The sequence below is a fragment of the Oxyura jamaicensis genome, chromosome 2 (assembly GCF_011077185.1).
Source record: "Oxyura jamaicensis isolate SHBP4307 breed ruddy duck chromosome 2, BPBGC_Ojam_1.0, whole genome shotgun sequence".
In the NCBI taxonomy this organism is placed as follows: Eukaryota; Metazoa; Chordata; class Aves; order Anseriformes; family Anatidae; genus Oxyura; species Oxyura jamaicensis.
In genome coordinates, this window is record NC_048894.1 from 21393511 (window position 1) to 21411477 (window position 17967).

Sequence of the window (17967 nt, forward strand, 5' to 3'; positions counted from 1 at the left end):
CAGAAATGAATGTCTTTACATTAAATATAAGTGGAACCAGGGAGAAAGATTCATGTGTGGATGTGTATATTTTAAATGACGGTTATCTGATCATATGAAACCCAGCCATGCATCTCAGCTGTGCCCATAAAGGTTGTCATTCATATCTCTTTTTTTTCAAGATCTTTTATATAACTAGATCTAATGAGGCTGATGCTTGCCTGAAAAATGCATTACTTGAGCCTCCCTTTCAAAGCAGAGGTCCTTACAAGTTTTTGTACCTATAATTGGCAAAACCAGCTTGTTTGTACATCATTAATTCATCTTACATTTTATCCTGCCTAGGAGAAAACAGTATCTGTAGGCTGTTTAGAAATAAAATGTGGATGGGAGGTTAGTTTTCTAAGCCTATATTTAATAACTTAATTCCCCAAAACACTGTATGTGTAAATATCAGAGAGGTGACTAAATGTGGAATCAGGAATCTAACATAGATTTCCAAATAATATACAGTCTTAATGATTCTAGAATAGATCAGTACAGTCAAAGTGGGAGTTCTGTCACTTTTTTGTCACACTGCCTTGACCCATGAGTGCAGATCCGGTAGTTGGAAAAAAGTAATGCCTTCTTGCTACACCTGGAAAAGACCACGAGTGATTTGATTCCAGTGTGCCCTCCCCACAGAGCATTCTGACTTCCCAGGTCTTCGTCACAGAATCACAGAATCACAGAATCACAGAATTTCTAGGTTGGAAGAGACCTCAAGATCATCGAGTCCAACCTCTAACCTAACACTAACAGTCCCCACTAAACCATATCCCTAAGCTCTACATCTAAACGTCTTTTGAAGACTTCCAGGGATGGTGACTCCACCACCTCCCTGGGCAGCCTGTTCCAATGCCTCACAACCCTTTCAGTAAAGAAGCTCTTCCTAACATCTGACCTAAAACTCCCCTGGCGCAACTTTAGCCCATTCCCCCTCGTCCTGTCACCAGGCACGTGGGAGAACAGGCCAACCCCCACCTCTCTACAGCCTCCTTTAAGGTATCTGTAGAGAGCGATAAGGTCGCCCCTGAGCCTCCTCTTCTCCAGGCCGAATAAGCCCAGCTCCTTCAGCCGCTCCTCGTAGGACTTGTTCTCCAGGCCCCTCACCAGCTTCGTCGCCCTTCTTTGGACCCGCTCAAGCACCTCCATGTCCTTCTTGTAGCGAGGGGCCCAAAACTGAACACAGTACTCGAGGTGCGGCCTCACCAGAGCCGAGTACAGGGGGATGATCACCTCCCTAGCCCTGCTGGTCACACTATTTCTGATACAAGCCAGGATGCCGTTGGCCTTCTTGGCCACCTGAGCACACTGCTGGCTCATATTCAGCTGACTGTCCACTATCACTCCCAGGTCCTTCTCCGCCTGGCAGCTCTCCAACCACTCATCTCCCAGCCTGTAGCTCTGCTTGGGGTTATTACGCCCCAGGTGCAGGACCCGGCACTTGGCCTTGTTAAACTTCATGCAGTTGACCTCGGCCCATCGGTGCAGCCTATCCAGATCCTCCTGCAGAGCCTTCCTACCCTCGAGCAGATCGACACACGCACCTAACTTGGTGTCATCTGCAAACTTACTGAGGGTGCACTCAATGCCCTCATCCAGATCATCAATGAAGCTATTGAAGAGGACCGGCCCCAGCACCGAGCCCTGGGGGACGCCACTAGTGACTGGCCTCCAACTGGATTTGACTCCATTTACCACAACTCTCTGGGCCCGGCTATCCAGCCAGTTTCTAACCCAACGAAGCGTGCGCCAGTCCAAGCCAAGAGCAGCCAGTTTCTTGAGGAGAATGCTGTGGGAGACGGTGTCAAAAGCCTTGCTGAAGTCAAGGTAGACCACATCCACAGCCTTTCCCTCGTCCACCCAGCGCGACACTTTGTCATAGAAGGAGATCAGGTTCGTCAAGCAGGACCTGCCTTCCATAAACCCATGCTGACTGGGCCTGATCGCCTGCTTGCCCTTCAAGTGCCACATGATGACTCCCAAGAGGATCTGCTCCATGAGCTTCCCTGGTACTGAGGTCAAACTGACAGGCCTGTAGTTCCCCGGGTCAGCCCTCTGGCCCTTCTTGTAGATGGGCGTCACATTCGCTAGCCGCCAGTCAGCTGGGACCTCCCCCGATAGCCAGGACTGCTGATAAATGATGGATAGTGGCTATCCATCATTTAGTGGCTATCCATCATTTTAGTGGCTATCCATCATTCGTCACCCAGTGGCTGGGCAAAACAGGGCTACCATCCCTGCTGTCCCCTCCAACATGTGCTGCAGGACGTGGTCAGGATGATGCCTTCTGTAGGGCAAAAGGAGCAAACACCTTTAAGCACCACCACGCATTTCACATCAGCCCCAAGGTCTCAGCCAAGCATGGATGCAGATTGGTGCCTTGTGAGTGCAATTCTCCATGCTCCCAGGCTCACGTCTACCGCCCCTTATTCCCTGCAGAACCTCTGGCAGCACCTCCTCATTGCCTACTGGGAGCTGTGCACTCCCATGGTCACACATTCTTTCTTTTGTTTAGCCTGAAATACTTTTACCTTTATTAAAAAATTCCTGCACTAGCTTTATGAGTCTAGATAAAATATATGCTCAATAAATGTAAAATGTCAGTAAATAGGAAAATGGTATTTATAACTGGGCTGCTAAGCAATCATTAAAGAGAAAATCATCAAGCTATAGTGCCGTGTTGCAGCTTTACAGGTATTATGGTGTCTGTACAAAGAAATCAATATGTCACAATTTTGAATTTCTTGGCACCTTTTAATTTCCAGAGATCATCTTTCTTCGGATCCTGACATGCATCACGGGCAGACACACAACGAGCCCCATGACGACCACCGGTTTCTGTCTTGCAGGGTTCAGCGCGCTACGTTCACAGCAGCTCATTCGGATACCTGCCACTACATGTTAGTCATCCTTCGCTAGAAGCCAACGTGCCACGGAACTGAAAACATGCCGTTCGGTGCAGGTAATTTAGTTCATATCTGAGAAAGGGACCTTGTTCCAGTTCCTCCTATGTGGACTGAATCTGTGGTCTCAATCTCATTCCTGGTGAAAAGATCAATTCTTCACAGGACTATTGCACCGTGGGCATTACTGAAGACTGGGCTGCAGAAGGAGGGAAGGAGTGGTGCAGGGGCTGAACCTGTTCCCGAGGAAAATGCAGGCAGAGTGATTTGGGGCAGTACGGAGAGGGGCTGCTGTGCTGCTTTGCTGCTGCCCGCCCTAGCCCTGTCAGCTGCCAGCAGCACTCGACCAGGTTTTCATGACCGCACCCAACAGCTATCAATAAAAGCACATATTGCCTGCTTGTTAAATTCTCAGTTTGCTCTTAGCCACAGCCACGAGCACATCTGGGAAGCCTGAATAAATTTTCTCCAGCTGTAGGTTTCAAGTGATGATTCCTTGCTTTTAGAATCGCCTTTTACACACAGTCAGCTATTCGGTCAAATGCACACTCATGCAATATGCAAACACAAAATTAAAAGCAAAGGATTTTAAACGTGGTTATTTAAAATGCACATCTCCCCAGCAGCATGATAATAGGACTTCAAGCATCAGCACTCTCTCTGATGGAAATGCCTTCCTCCCCCTCCCCGCTGCCCCCCTCCACCCTTGGGGCCCCACAGACCCTGGGGTGCCACCAAGGTGTACCCCCCGCACCAAGCCCCCACAGCTCCCCCAGCATCCCCTGGCCAGCTTCCCGTTCCCCACTCGCTCCCACTCTCCCCTTCGGGTCCTCCTCCCAAACACTGCTTTGCTTTTAGTCTCTCCTAGCTGATGGTTATGCCAATATTATTGAATAAAAATGACTCAGAAATGTTGTATGTAAACCATACACCTAATGAACTTAGTCCATTAGGCAGACTTGTTAACTCGTGGACAGTCCTAATGGCACCTAACATAGTGCGTCTCCAAACAAGTACCGTGGGTGTCACAGCCCTCAAGGTTAAAAGGAAGGTGGATCAATCTGTAAGTACCCATAGAGAAAATGAGCATGTACTACACAAGTCTCACCTGGGAGCCAGGTACTGAATGCCTGTTTCAGAAAATAATGCTAAATCTGAGTATTTATTGATCCCTCTGTTGAGATGGCACTTGTTTTTTTTCTGAGCTGCATTTGGTTTTCCCTTTCGCCAGACCTTAATCCTGTCAGGACACTGAAAGCACTGGATAATAATAAACAAAAATGTACTTTCTCTGGAAGCACTGTAATTGAGAGGGAGACAAATATGTAATTGGCTATCTGAGAGCCATAAGAGAGATTCTGGCTTACCCAGCACATGGATTTAGTGAGAACTGCAATATATGTGCAGAGCCTAATGAAAGCGAGTCAGGAGCGTAACACGATCAGCAGGGTCTGTCTCTGAGGCACAGCACACCAGTGTATTTACTGAAGCGGGGAAGGTAACATTTAAATTATTTGGATTTTTTCTATTATTATTGCGTGAATCACAGAGGAGATGGTATTTACATACGGATGGATCTGGCCGTGGGTATGCAGCGCTGTACATAGCACCATGAACTGAGAGGACAGACAGAGACAGCTCAGCGCAGACGATGGTTTGCTGGACGAAGGAACAAGCCCCAACTCCTTCCTGTAGCCTCACCTGCCCTGGCCAAGGCACAGATCATGGTTTCTCACTCCCAGCCCTGACTGGGGCAGCACTGCTCCCAGCTGCCCCTAGCCCTGGTTCCCCCACTGCCTTCCCAGCCCCAGCATCACAACGCTGCCCCGGCCATGCTCCGGCTCCAGCACAAATCCCACTGCTCCCGTGGTGACGCGTTCAGGACTGCAGGCTGCAAAACACAGGTATCCTTCCCAAATGCCCGCACGTCTTGCCAGCTGTTTGGAGGTAAAGGCTTTCAGTGCCAGTTCAGAAATGTCTCAGGGTGTTACTTGACAAACAGAAATACAGAATTGTCTGGGCTTTTTTCTTTCCTAGGTTTTGTTTTCCCGAGGTTCCCAAAAGAGGAAGGCAGCCCCAGTGCCAAGAGGTATTTTATCGCATGGCTTATTTTCCTATGTCTCTTCTCTTCCCAGGGTGTGCTCTGACAGTTGTTACCGTCTTGTTTTTCCCTGTCGCTGCATGGGTATGCCCCCACCCGGATGTCTTGTGCTGATGTTTCGTTGTGGAGACATACTGACCTTTCAGACGATTTGTGCTTAACTAGAAGCAGGAGACTGGCCCCAATTTAACAGAGATATTCATGTGTTTAAAGCCAAGTCTAAAGGACATTGCCAGGCCCTACAGCCCCCCTCAGGACGGTGCCCTCACCTCTGACATGACCTCTGGGATGTGGGCTCAGCCCCAGGTCCACTCCCAGATGGGCACTTCCCAGCCACAAGCCCCCACCATGGATCCCCACATCCCTCTGTGGGGCGAGGGACTGAGGCACACCCACACCCATTTGGCACCTTCCTCGCCTTGCCTGCACCACAGCTTTGTCAGCCTTCACTTTGCAGCTCTGCAAACAGCTTCAAAAGGTAATGGAAAATGGAGAATCCAGGATTCACAGCAGCGATGTTTCTATGGAGCATTCAACATTTTTTTACTGCAGAATAGAATGGGAGAATCAGTCTTATGTGAAAATAGGTTTAGCTTGCAATCTGGGCAGTTATATTTTTAACTCCGTTTAATGAGGTTAATGGCTTTTGCTCAGTTTAAAGACAGACGTCCTGTCATCCTGGTTCCAGGTTCCTTTACACCCATGAGTTTATGGTGCTCTGTATCACATCTGCTGCTTTCTTCAGTACCAACAAAGCAATCTATCTATCTAGTAGTAGCATATAATGTGTCCTTATTTTTTTATTTACTGTACTCTGTGAATTTCTACAAAAGAAATGTAAGAATGGGGAAGAAAAGGGTGGGAGGGGCTCCAGCTTTTTTCAGTGTATTATCACCGCCCCAAAACAGCTTGGGCCATCAGGCCACAGTCTTGGATGAAACTCAAGAGGTAATCTTACCATCCCAAGATTAGGCCCTCACACAGCCATCCCTCTTTTCTCCTTCCCAGTAATCCCTGCTCTCTGCATACTTACATCATCCATTTATTTATTTTTGTAAACTGTGGTTCTAATTTCCCATAAGCGTAAGTGATGCTGACTGACCACTGCAGCCCATCACTTGTATTAAGGATGACTCTGACTCCACCATGGTCTCTCACTCTTATTGCTGAGTATTTTCTTTGCACACTTGAACAAACGTGATCCCAAATTAGATTTTCTACAGATAAGTAGGTGGACACATTGTCCCTACTCACCGATGGAAAGAAATACTTAGCTGAAGATAATTACCTCAACTGTTGACCATCCTGCCTGATGAGAAGCCTTGTGCTACGTGACATCCCTCCTTCTGCTGCTCAGGCATTTTCAGAACAGCTGGGAGCTGCACCATCCGCCTGCGTGCTGATCTATGACGAGTAAATGTTGCTCAAACAGTTTTTGTTAGCGTTGATTTACTTGCTTTGTTTGTTTGTTTGGGGCTTTAATAATAGTATTAAAAGTCTTTGCTCCTGATGTATTTGACATTGTGCCGTTGGTCCATTAGGATTTGTTTGAGTGCCGTGCATTATTTTTAATTTGCATTCACAGTATGCTCTGTAATAACTCACCCTTGATTCTAGCAATGGATGCTGTGCATTTGTATTAACAACAGTGCTAATTTGTGCAATGTGTAGCAAAATTCTTTACAAAAGAATACTTAGCACTTCATGTCCTTTAGCATAGGAAACCAGCATTTCCAAATAACAATATAATTTTTTCTCAGAAAATTGTTCCTGGGGTAACTGTAATGGGAAGGATTTCAAATTGGATGGAAATCATTGACACAAGCTGCTGTCGATGACAAAAGTTTACATGGTTTCAAAAGCAATTAGACACAATTATGGAAGAAAAATCTATGGAAGGCAACCAAACCCACAGATAGCTGATCTATTGATTGCTGGAAGCTGAGAAAGGATCTAGGGATGGATCGTTGCATGCCTCTTCCCCAGGAGTCTGCTGCTGAGCGCTGCCTGAAGAACATGCTGTTCTCACCTGACCCAGTGCGGCTTTTCTTATGGTATCACGTTAAGAAGTCAGGCTGAGTGCATTTAGGAAGAAGAGAGAACAGAAAAAGAAGTCTTTACCTTCAGGTTAACAGCTTGCAAGTTGTCAGGAATTCTGCATTAAAATCCTCCTTTGTATCTAATTAGTATTCAGATCCTCTTCTTCCCATTAGCTTCCTTCGGAAGAACATACACATTGGATTGCGCTACAATCATGGGCATATCAACACCAGCCGTGCCCTTAATTGGATGAAGTCTTGCATGGTTGCTGGCAATAGAGCACTGATTCTCAGTACAGTTACTGGCCTCCAGTTTGCTCATGCTACGAGGTGTATTTTAGACAATGAACATTTGTCTGCTGTCAGGCGGGATCACAGTTATTGAACAGTGGAAGCTGGTTACCTGCGTAAACTAAAGAGAGGAATCTGGAGGAGCACGAGCAGTGCATTCCTCTGACATAAAAATTATATTCCGTTTCCAGCAGTGAATACCATATTCGTTTTCTGCACAGGAGGCCAGTCCTACCATCAGTGTGACATCTTATGAGACACTCAGCATCTTGAAGAGTTCTCCACGTGCCCTCTTTTCATCTTGACTGTGGAGGGTGAACAGTGCCTTACAGGATGAGCTGTCACTGGTGTTCTTGATGACTATCTCAAAACTGGGGTACGTGTGGCTGCTTTGAAACACCCGGTACTTCAGCGTGTTTTGTCTAGACCTCAACACACTGTATGCTGTCTGAATTTTGTTTTTAGGTTATTATTTTCATAAAGCCAAACGTGTAAGATCTGAAAATAATACTGGAAAATATTAAGGAATGACTGAACAAAAGCATAGCACCAACAACCACACAAAGTACTCACTAGTTTTGGATTTGAATTTAGCTTTTATGTTTGTTTGTTTGCTTTAAATAGGGGTGCTTGTCTTTTGCCTGGATATTTTGATCTTGGTCTTTGGCAGACAGCAACTCAGTTTTTGCTGCTTACGACTGTTTAAACCATGCTGCCTCGAACTACAGGTAGAAAGAAATAAAAAGTTGTGAAATTCAATGAACAAGTCACTTCTTCACAGTTTGAAATGCATTTTTATTTTATTGCTAACAGCATCTACTTCCAGTGATGCCTAAACTAAGAATAGTAGTCTCACACCTACGCCTCACTCTGGAGACTTCCATGATTTACCACAATGTGGGACTCCAGTTTCCCCGAATGCCTTTGATACATTGGTCCTCTTCCTAATTGTACCAACTCCCCTCCCCTCCTGTTTGGAACAGCTAATATCCCTGTGACAGCCACTGCTTAGATGAGAAGGCAGCATTAGGAAAGCGTTTAATGAACATTAATTGCTTCTTAATATGATTTAGCCGCTGGAAATAAGGCGGCTGTACCAGCACCATGTGACCAGGCAGCCCTACAGCCACCACCAGGCTCCTTTTGAGATGCAATCCTGTCAACCTGGGGGGAGCAGCCCTTCACAGATGATACCCAAGGCCGTATTTTATTTTTCCAAATTAGCAGCTAAGTAGCGATGTAGGAACTTGGTGGCAAAGTCATCGTGACACCACCTGGCTGATTAGTGATCTCTTCCTTCTGTGCGAGCCAGCAATTAGCAGTTCTCACCGACTCCAGAAGCTAATGGGAATCAGAAGCTGGGGGCCACTGCCAAGATGCAGCAGCTTCCAGCTGTCAGGAAGGGGATGGGGTGGGACACAGTCCTCTTCTGCATGGCTTCTTGGGCACCTGTGCCTTTATCTTTTTGACCTTTATGCTAGGTTATGGGAAGCTGTTGCTCTTGATGTGACAATGCAATGGAAGAGACACATACAATAGTTGAATCCAGCATTCCTAAATTCAAATTCTGATTTACCATCGATTCTTGACTCATCCTTTAGTTAGGTCATTAAACCTCTCTACTAAGCTGCTCTGTCAGAGAATTAAGGCTGTTAACACCTACAGATACTGTGACAATCAATCAATAGGCATTTGTAAAGTTGTTTGTAAACAATTGCTAAGCCTAATTTAAACAGATATTGTTTATTATCTTCCCCTTTTCTTTGTAAGAACTTCAATATGATGCAAAGATTAACCTTTTGATCTGGGGGAAAAAAAACCTGCTGGTATTAGACTGGTGTTGGCAGCAGACCTGTAGCTTGAAATACAATGTCCTTACATCATTAATTTTCCCATGAATTAGCTGATAAAGATACTTCAGAACTCATGGGAAAACTACTTCAGAGAGAAGTAACACGGAATGAAAAAAAAATGTTTTCTGGACTGTAATTCTTAGCTGTCCTTCCTTCACATCTGATATAGAATATCGTTAGACTTTCTAAAATGGAAGATGTATTGGTTTATGTAGTATTTAATGGAAATTGCAAATTAGTTTGCTAGTATCTACTAAGATAAGCAGAAATCTTGCATTTTTCTGAGGTAACAGTGGAACTGAAGTTTCTAACATCCACTAACCAACAAACACATATTTACCTTGAAAAGCATGACAGTTTGCCCATGTTCACATACAGTGCCAACTGGCTTTATACCACAGGCCTGAAAAGGAAGTTAATTTCCCAGAAAAGGTGATTTTTTTTTTTATTTTTTATTTTTTCCCCAAGATGTTTACGATTTATGACAGACTCAAACCAGCAAACCTTTCCAGGACTTCAGAAGCCTTAATGCTGACTTCTGTTTCTGTGTTATGAGTAAGTACTTCACAGCCAGGAGGGAGGCTGAGCAGCCTCTGAGGTGCTCGGTGAGCCCAGGCAATACCTGCTGCCCCTCGCCACACCAGCCCACAGCTGCTGCCAGCACCCACGGCGCTGCTCTCTGGTGCCTTACCAAGTGCCCTGGAACAAATAATGAGATATTTCCTGGTGTAGAGCCTCACAGCTGGTGCTGTGCAGTTCCTTTGATGGACCATAGGCATGCTGCGGCTTATTGCAATATCTAACCACTTACCAGTCACATTACTGAGTCCCTCGTTATTTCATTTATGTAACTACAACAGGGCTCTCATTTTTGAGACTTCTGAGCCACTGATTTACAGCAGAGCAAGAAGGGAAGCTCAGATGGTAACACATACAGAGAACAGGAAGGATTAAGAAAAATCTGCAAATAAGAGTTGTCATTCTGCTCGCTCTGACTGACTGGCTGTTTTAAGAGGTAGCATCTCTATTATCCATTCTCTTAATAAAGGGTGCCTTGTCATTTGACTTGATTTCTCATAGCAGTGCTTGGCTCCGCGCAAACACCACTAACGACAGAATTAAAAAACAAACAAAAAAAAAAAACACCAGAAACTGCAAGCTTTACCACAGATTTATTCACCGAGAGCAATGACAACACGTTTTATGTAAGAAAAGCAGGCTGAGTGTTGTAACTACAGTAAGATACAGACACTACAGCGCGGCGACCTGAGCGTACTTCTCCCCTCCAGGACCCTCTCCCTGCCACCGCCGCGGTGGAGGACCCGCTCCCCACACGGGAGCCCCCTCGCCCCACAGCGGTGAAGCCGAGGAGGCAGCCCCCATAGGGCTGCAGCCCCACACGGCGGCCTCCTGAGGGGAAAGTTGGGCGGGAGGGCGGCGGCACAGCGCTGAGGCAGGAGGGGGGCTGATGGCGGCGGCGCAGGGCGAGGGGCGGGGCGCAGCGCCCCTGTACTGCCATGGCCGCCTCCCCCTGCCCGCCGCCCGCCTTAAATACTATGGGGCGGCCGCAGCTGCGGCGGGAGCCGTCGCCGAGCGCACCATGCGGGCTGTCATCGCCTTGGCCACGGCGCTGGGCAGCCTGCTGCTGGCCGCCTGCCTCCTGCGCCTGGGCGGCGAGCGGCCGCTCCGCGCCAGGTAGGGCGGGGGGCCCGGGGGCGGCCGGGGGAGAAGGAGCGGGACGGAGCGAGACCCCCGGCCCCGGCCCCGGCCCCGGCGCCTTCCGCGGGCTCGGCTCGGCGGCCCCGGAGCTTCGTGGGGCAGGGAGCGGCGCGGCTCACGGCCGGTGGGGGCTCGGCACCGGTTTTGTCAACTTTGTTTTCCCGTCAGGGGCTGGGAGGAGGAGGCAGAAGGAGCGCCCGGCACGCCGAAAGTGGTGCGAGCCCTCAGAGCCCCCCCGCCGCCCCTTCCTCGCACCGGGAACAGGTACGGACTGCCCGGCGGCTGCTGCCGGCGGAGGTGGTTGCGTTTGTGAAGGTCTACAGGAGCACTAGTCTGCCCTTGCTCCGACTCGTTCAGCCTTTTTGTCGGGGGTGGGCATCTTAGCATCCTAATCGGGGTGAGTTTATGGGGCCGAGAACGTGCAGATTCACTTTGACTGTGGTATATGGCCCCCTGGTAGGGCCTCGTAGTGACAGCTGTCACTCGGACACTGCTTTTGAGCCCAGTGAAATGTTACGTACGGCAGCTTGGTTAGCAGCCGGTGCAAAAAGTCCTGACAGACACCTTCCAGGTATCTTCATCCGCGTTTCCACGAAGGTGGAGCTGGAGCTGGGTAGTGCTGTGACTGCGTTTGTAACGTGTATCCCGTTAAAAATACACATTTCTCCTCTAAAATCCTAAACGGGCTGAAAGCCAGATGTGCAAAGCCGTTCCCATTTCGTGGAGCATCTTCTCAGGAGTCCTTTAGTCTGATCCCATGCCTTGGTCTTTTGCATCAACTTAAAATCTTTGCTTTACAGCCTGCTAATTTACCCTGGAAGTTTGCTAAGAAAATAACTGGTTAAATCAGCCGTGAGACAAGTTGTGTCTGACGTGCAGGTATCAGCAGTAACACCAGTGGTTTTGTTCTCGAGTCTTTGCGCACTGTGGGAAAACTAATAGCGCAGAAGGGGATGGTGCAATCCACACGTGAGATGCTGCTGTGTAAGAAGTAGTTTGCAAATATTTTTGCAAATATTGTCTTTTACAGTATATGGCCACATTAGCATCACAGTTCCAATGGGGGGGGGGGGGAGGGGGGAGGGGGGAACAAAAAACAACAACAAAAAAACACACAGAAAGAATGTGGGAACTGGGTCTTTAACTGAAGCTGCGATGTCCTGGCTATACTGAAGTCAATGGTGACACTGCAGGCAATCTGACAGCCAACATTTCATCTATTCTAACTGAAATTTGAGGTTGAAACAGCAAATGCTCTCCTTAAGTGATTGCAAGTGACAGTAGTCTTAATAACCATTTTAACATACCCAACTGTAGGTCTGTTACACGTTTCCAGTGAGAGACCCTTGGGCTCCACACCTCAACATTTTGAACTTCCTTAAGTTTGTAACGTCGTTCAAAATCAGGGTGAAACGAAAGAACAGGAGCATTTGCAGACTTCTAACTGCTGTTATGTTCTTTGCCTGCTTCTCTTTCCTTGTTCATTTTTCCCTTTCTGATTTTTTTTCCTTCTTTTCCACTACTTCCAATTTATTGGCTTTGCAGTACATGCTCTGTTCTGCTTGTTCTGCTTTTTTTTTTTTTTGCTTTTTTTTTTGTAGCTGTCACTCCGTTCTCATTTTCACTCTGTTTTGTGTTATGTCTGTGGTTCCCCCCTGCAACCATCTTCTCATACTCTGCCTTTCCCTGCTTGCTTCTGAGCTGCAGTCTCCTGCCACTCAGCTCTGTGTGCTAAACCATGGAGTCAAATTGACTAGAAATGCTGGCAGAGAGCACTTCAGAGAGCAGAATCTAGCCGCTTCCCATCTGCTATTAGTACACACACAACTGGAGCAAAGAAGGTGGAAGCAACACATACCAAAGAGGGTTGAAAATTCACCGTGTGCATGGGTCAGTTGTTAATCTCTGTAACAAGGCAAGCGAGCGTGAGATTTTAAATACATGTTTTTCATTAAACTGCTTGAAGGATTCTGACACCAAAGTGGAGCCAGTTTTCCTCAAACTGAAATTGTATCTTTTAGTGACTAAATGACTGCAAAAGTACAACAAGTGAATTATGCTTCCAAAAAACTTTACTTCACTCTAGCTCCAGTAGCCAAAGAGTGGAGGGATGACTTGCTGGCCGAGTCCAAAAGAGGATGTTCTTACTCACCTGAGTGACTGTGCTCAGTAGGCTGTCCATACAGGAGTTTGTGGCACGTTTGGCATCTGAGGAAGGAAAGAGTGAGCTGTGGGACCGACCAGGAGCTGCGACTTAATCCAGAGAGCAGCTGGAGTGGGCAGGGAGCCATGCTGTAGGGATTTCATCCAGAGAGCAGCTGGACGGGGCCTGGCTGAGGGCCAGGCTGGAGAGATGTGATCCAGAGAGCATCTGGACTTGTTCAGGAGATTCGGACCAATCTCTCAGTGATGGAGATGGATGATGTGGGCAGTAGGAATTAGACTCCAGTTTTCGGTGGGATTTTGTTGCAATATCCATGAGTATGGCAAAAGGGCAGAAGAGTCCACAGCTGAAAAAGTTTGTGTAGGGTTTAGTGGATTTTTGGATCGGATGAGGCACATTTAGTATGTTGATGTATAAAAGTAGGAACAATCTTTTGGTGCAGACTTCCTAAAGTACCTTGAAGGTTTGAATAGCCGTGCTGTGCTGCTGACAGCAATGTCCTTCCCTGTGTAAGAGTAAGAGGGTGTGCACAGGTGTTAGGTTAGACTCTGATCTCTCATCAGTTTGACACGTTCCTCTGGCAAGCTAATATTGTTGTCACCAACTTCAGTGGGAAGAAAAAAAAAAAAAGAAAAAAGGCCACTTTCCGTTTTGAACTCTGCTCAGAATTAGTAGCCTAGGTGATCTTTAGATTCGCCAGCTAACCTTTGGTCTTATCGTGATTTCCTTTGCTGTTGGATGCATATTTGTAATCAAACATCTCTTGAAGAATCTCTAAGACCCTATTATTCTGTTGCCTTGCAATAATGGAAGCTAATCTGCTCTTTCACTTTGAGTAATTCTTTTAAAAGGATGAAACTGAAAGATGAAAGGATGGAAAGCAGGAGATTGGTTCAGACTGTCTCAGACATCTAGGCAGCTACTATGTGCAGCAGTGTTTAATTAGACAGTGACTGGGCACCTGAAGCTCTCTGAAGATCTTGGTAACCTTGAAGATGTAGTTTTGTCTCTTACAAGACATTTCATACCGATTTTCCTTGTTAAATGTTAGAAATCTCAAATGATGTGACTGCCTCTGCAGTGTGATTTCCAGTTTGTGTCTTGGGTTTATTTCACAGCCTCTATCTGTTAGAAGGGTTTCTTAGTGAAAACACAACCATTGTTAGCAAGTCTTCTCTAGTAGTTCCCCATTTTTTTTTTTCTTGTAATTGGTATCATTTATACTGCAATGTGATTGTTCTCTGGCAAATCCTCATGTTTGTGCCTCATACCATCCCCTTATGTTTTAAGCTGTAACTGCAGGTACAGCTTAAACTTGCATAAGCCGGCAGTGCAACCAAAAAAGTAATCCTGCACTTGTCCCACCTTTAGACTGTTGGTTCTCCCTCCCTGCTTGTGTTTGTGCCAGCATATGTGTTTGTGCCAGAGGTCATCACGGGAGGATGTCTATATTGAGAGGATCGAGGTAGTCTTTCCCTTGTCGTGAAGCTGCCATGAGTGTGCTACGTTAAGCCTGAGCAAAAATTCCAGCTCCTTTTGCACTGTGGAATATAGAGCAGATAAATAATCCCAGCTCCTACCAGGAAGGTGAAAATAGCCTTTTCAAGCGCTGTGTATGTACATTTTACATACGAGCACTAACAAGGCAGCAGCACCCTGAAGAACTGACCACCGCTGTTCTTTTATTCTGTGTGCGTTGCCTATTTTAGGGCACTCTCTTACTATTTTCCTAATTTACTCTCTGTCTTTGCAGGTTGAAGGCAAGCACAGCGTAGAGGCTGTTGGGGTAATTGAACAGTGGGAGGAAGTGATTGAGGAGCTAAGAGTAAACAAGTTAGTATTGATACAGGGTTTCATAGTTCTCCTTTCCCCAATTCCTCCCTCAGCAGCAGATCTTTATGCAGGCCTAGGGAATAAACAACTATACTTAATTAACTATGCTACAGAGACCTGTACATTCAGTCTCCTGTCAAAATATTGCATCCTGGCAGACAGAAAGGGAAGAAGAGATGGGCTATTACCAAGATTATAAATAGTAGCTTAGTATATTGCACAAATAGTTTGCTACAGTTTAGATTAGTCAGCATTGGTGACCACTTCACTAATTTTACTGCTGTTCTAGTATTCTTTCCCTTCGTTCCCAAGTGATGCAGGCAGACATATTTTAAAAGCACATTTCTAAGGCATGCCTCATGTATTAGTTCTGTGTAAATGAATAGGTGTTCAGCTGAAAGCTGCTGCCTGGACACATTTACGTTCTGACAGTGGTGAAAGGTTTCCCAGCCTCTTTCTGTTCCCCTTTCTGTTTACTTGGTCCAAGTGAAACTGCTCTGTCATTCTGTCTATCATGTACGATTGTAACATCATTTTAATGTAAGTAGTATCTTATTTTTTCACTTTACCCACCGTGAGACTCTGAATATTGCTTTCCATGTTGTATGCCGTGCGGTTAATGGATTTAAAAATAAAAAGTATCTGATGTCATGTGTAATGCTTGTGAATGCACTGGAAGGTCTACCAAAGAATTTCAAAATGCAGCTTGCCTTAAAGACCTGATTTAGCATTCCTTAGATAAGCAAAAGCTCCATGGGAACTTGAACAAGGATAGTAGGATCAGTCTCTTTCACAGTTACTGTGATTAATGTTACAAGACAAATTCTTATTCCTTACAAAAATGGCTTGATAAAGCCATTTTCATAGTCCATTTCACCAAGCATTTAAATTGTGTATTGCCTTATTAATCAAGGTGTTGTGGACCTTAAAAACATCGCTATATTCTTCTCATCCGATTCATTTTGAAGTGGTGTCAAAGACAGCTATGAAGAGCACACTTCCCAGGGAAGTAAGGATTACAGGTTTTTAACAACTAGTATTCAATTAGTAGAGTATGGGATTCAAATATAACTGAATCACTTCAAGGGAGAGATTAAGCTAGAAGGTATCCACGATCTGTATAGTGCCAGAAGAATGTGAATGTATAGTTTTGCATGCAGAATTTAGCCTGCCTAGCTGGAGATGCTCAGCCAGAACAGAGTTCACAGGTTTTGTGCTGCATCAGGGAGACAAGAACAGGAAGACAGAAAAAATGCAACAATTAGTTTTGCTGGGCAGCGAGTAAATGAAGCCAATGAGTGGGATTTTTCTCTGATGTTCAGTGTGGACTTAACTCCTTTGGAAATTAGGAGTGAAGTTATTGTTTCTTTTGGTGCTGCGAGGCAGTCGAGTCCCAAGATCTTTCAAAGATCTCATCCCAAATTCTTTAATAGTTTCCAGCTGTTTTTGTGGGAATTCTGGAGGACTGGTCTTTCAGCACTGAGCATATCTCTTTGTTATGGTATAGGTCACCACTATATTTCCATTTTTTTTCCATATATTTTTTCCCTGCCATCCATCCTTTTTTATCAGTCTTATATCCATTCCACTTCCCTACTTTCATCATTTTTAGGGGGATCGTGTCTGTTTGTTTTTTAAGGGGCTTCCCTTTTCTTTCCATTGCCATACCACCGCTTCCCTAGAATTTCACGCTAACAGAATGGAATGGACAGGTTCCTGTCTGTCTGGTGACTTCTGCACTAAGGCCTGTTATAGTCCCAGGACTGAATGCTATAGGTACAACAAAAGGGGGCCATGCATTTCCTATATTGTTTCTCAATGTAAAAGGGTATTCTGGAGCAACCTGCCTCTCCAGCCCAGATGCTGGAACATAATTACAAACAGGATGACACTCTTTTTTTCTCCCTATTCCTCATGACCTTTCATTTGTTATCATCATCCTCCTGAGGGAAGATGTACTTATTGAGCTGGACATACAGACTTACAATGTATTTGCCGTGGTCAATTAATTTCCCACTGATTTTTTTTTTTTAGAATTTACATTTTATTTGTGTCCATTGACTCTCTCAGGACCTAGACCCCATGGGAAGTCTGTAGTACTGCATGGAAGTGGGTGCAATCCCTGCCTTAAAGGCTCTTACAGTTTGAGGAAATGTTGTATTCTGTCTTCCTGTGAGAAACATATAGAATAACAACATACTGATAAATATGGTACATGATCTTAATGTACTGTGGCTTTATTAAAGTACAGATGGTGTACTTTCTGAGTTTCTAGAATTACCATAGGAAGGATTTAGCCCTCAAGCTGTTCATACACAATTTAAAAAAAAAAAAAAAAATCAGATTTGGGCGACTAAGATTGGCTTTGAGAACATCTAAAACTTTAAGGGAATTTTATCAGAAATGGACCTTTCATCTGTTTTACGTGTCTGAGCCAACAGAATGGTTGGCATGGTTTCCTCTTCAAGTTCTCATCTAGCTTAAGAGTTTGTGAAGTCAGTTGCATGTAGCCTGGTGTCTGCGTTCTTAGATACGTTATCTGATCTCATTGAAAAAGTTTTCGTGCAGTTCCAAGCACTGAACAAAGACTGTCATCCGCTACCCATATAAATTCATTCAGTGATAAATATTGCCTAGCATGACTGTCCTAAGTGATCAGAAATCTAATCTGAGTCCGATGTCTGCACAGCTCTGCGATGAATAATGCAGTAGAAGTCCGGAATGCCCCTTGCACACCCCTTTTTATTTGAATGCAAAAATCTTCTGCTCATGTGAAGCAGAGGCCACTCTAATGGTGAAAGAGGAACTCAAAAGTTTAACCTTTACTGGAATAAGTAATTGTTTTGCATGTCTTGCAAAGAAGTTGGTTTATTTGTGTGTCTTTTTGCATTTAGTAAAATTTGTATGGAAAAAAAGAAACAGCAGAAATATTTTGGTGATCTGTCTTGTGTCTGCATTGTATGGATAAAGAGTGTGGATTAAAAGCTATGTTTGGTTTTCCCCACAGCTGTGCCATTTTTACCAGTCTTTATATGGGTCA

General features: G+C 45.3%; 1 protein-coding gene across 2 annotated transcripts in view; it reads left to right on the forward strand.

Moving 5' to 3' along the window:
• The first annotated feature begins 10652 nt into the window (after positions 1-10652).
• Positions 10653-17967, forward strand: part of ST8SIA6 (ST8 alpha-N-acetyl-neuraminide alpha-2,8-sialyltransferase 6) — a 40842-nt gene continuing 33527 nt past the window's right edge. Inside the window, exons 1-2 of one of the 2 annotated variants that reach the window (XM_035318377.1) lie at positions 10653-10906; positions 11099-11194. In XM_035318377.1, coding sequence (XP_035174268.1) covers positions 10680-10906; positions 11099-11194 — 323 coding nt within the window. In that variant the 5' untranslated portion in view covers positions 10653-10679. The remainder of the gene's footprint in view (positions 10907-11098; positions 11195-17967) is intronic. The other variant, XM_035318376.1, reaches the window with a different exon arrangement.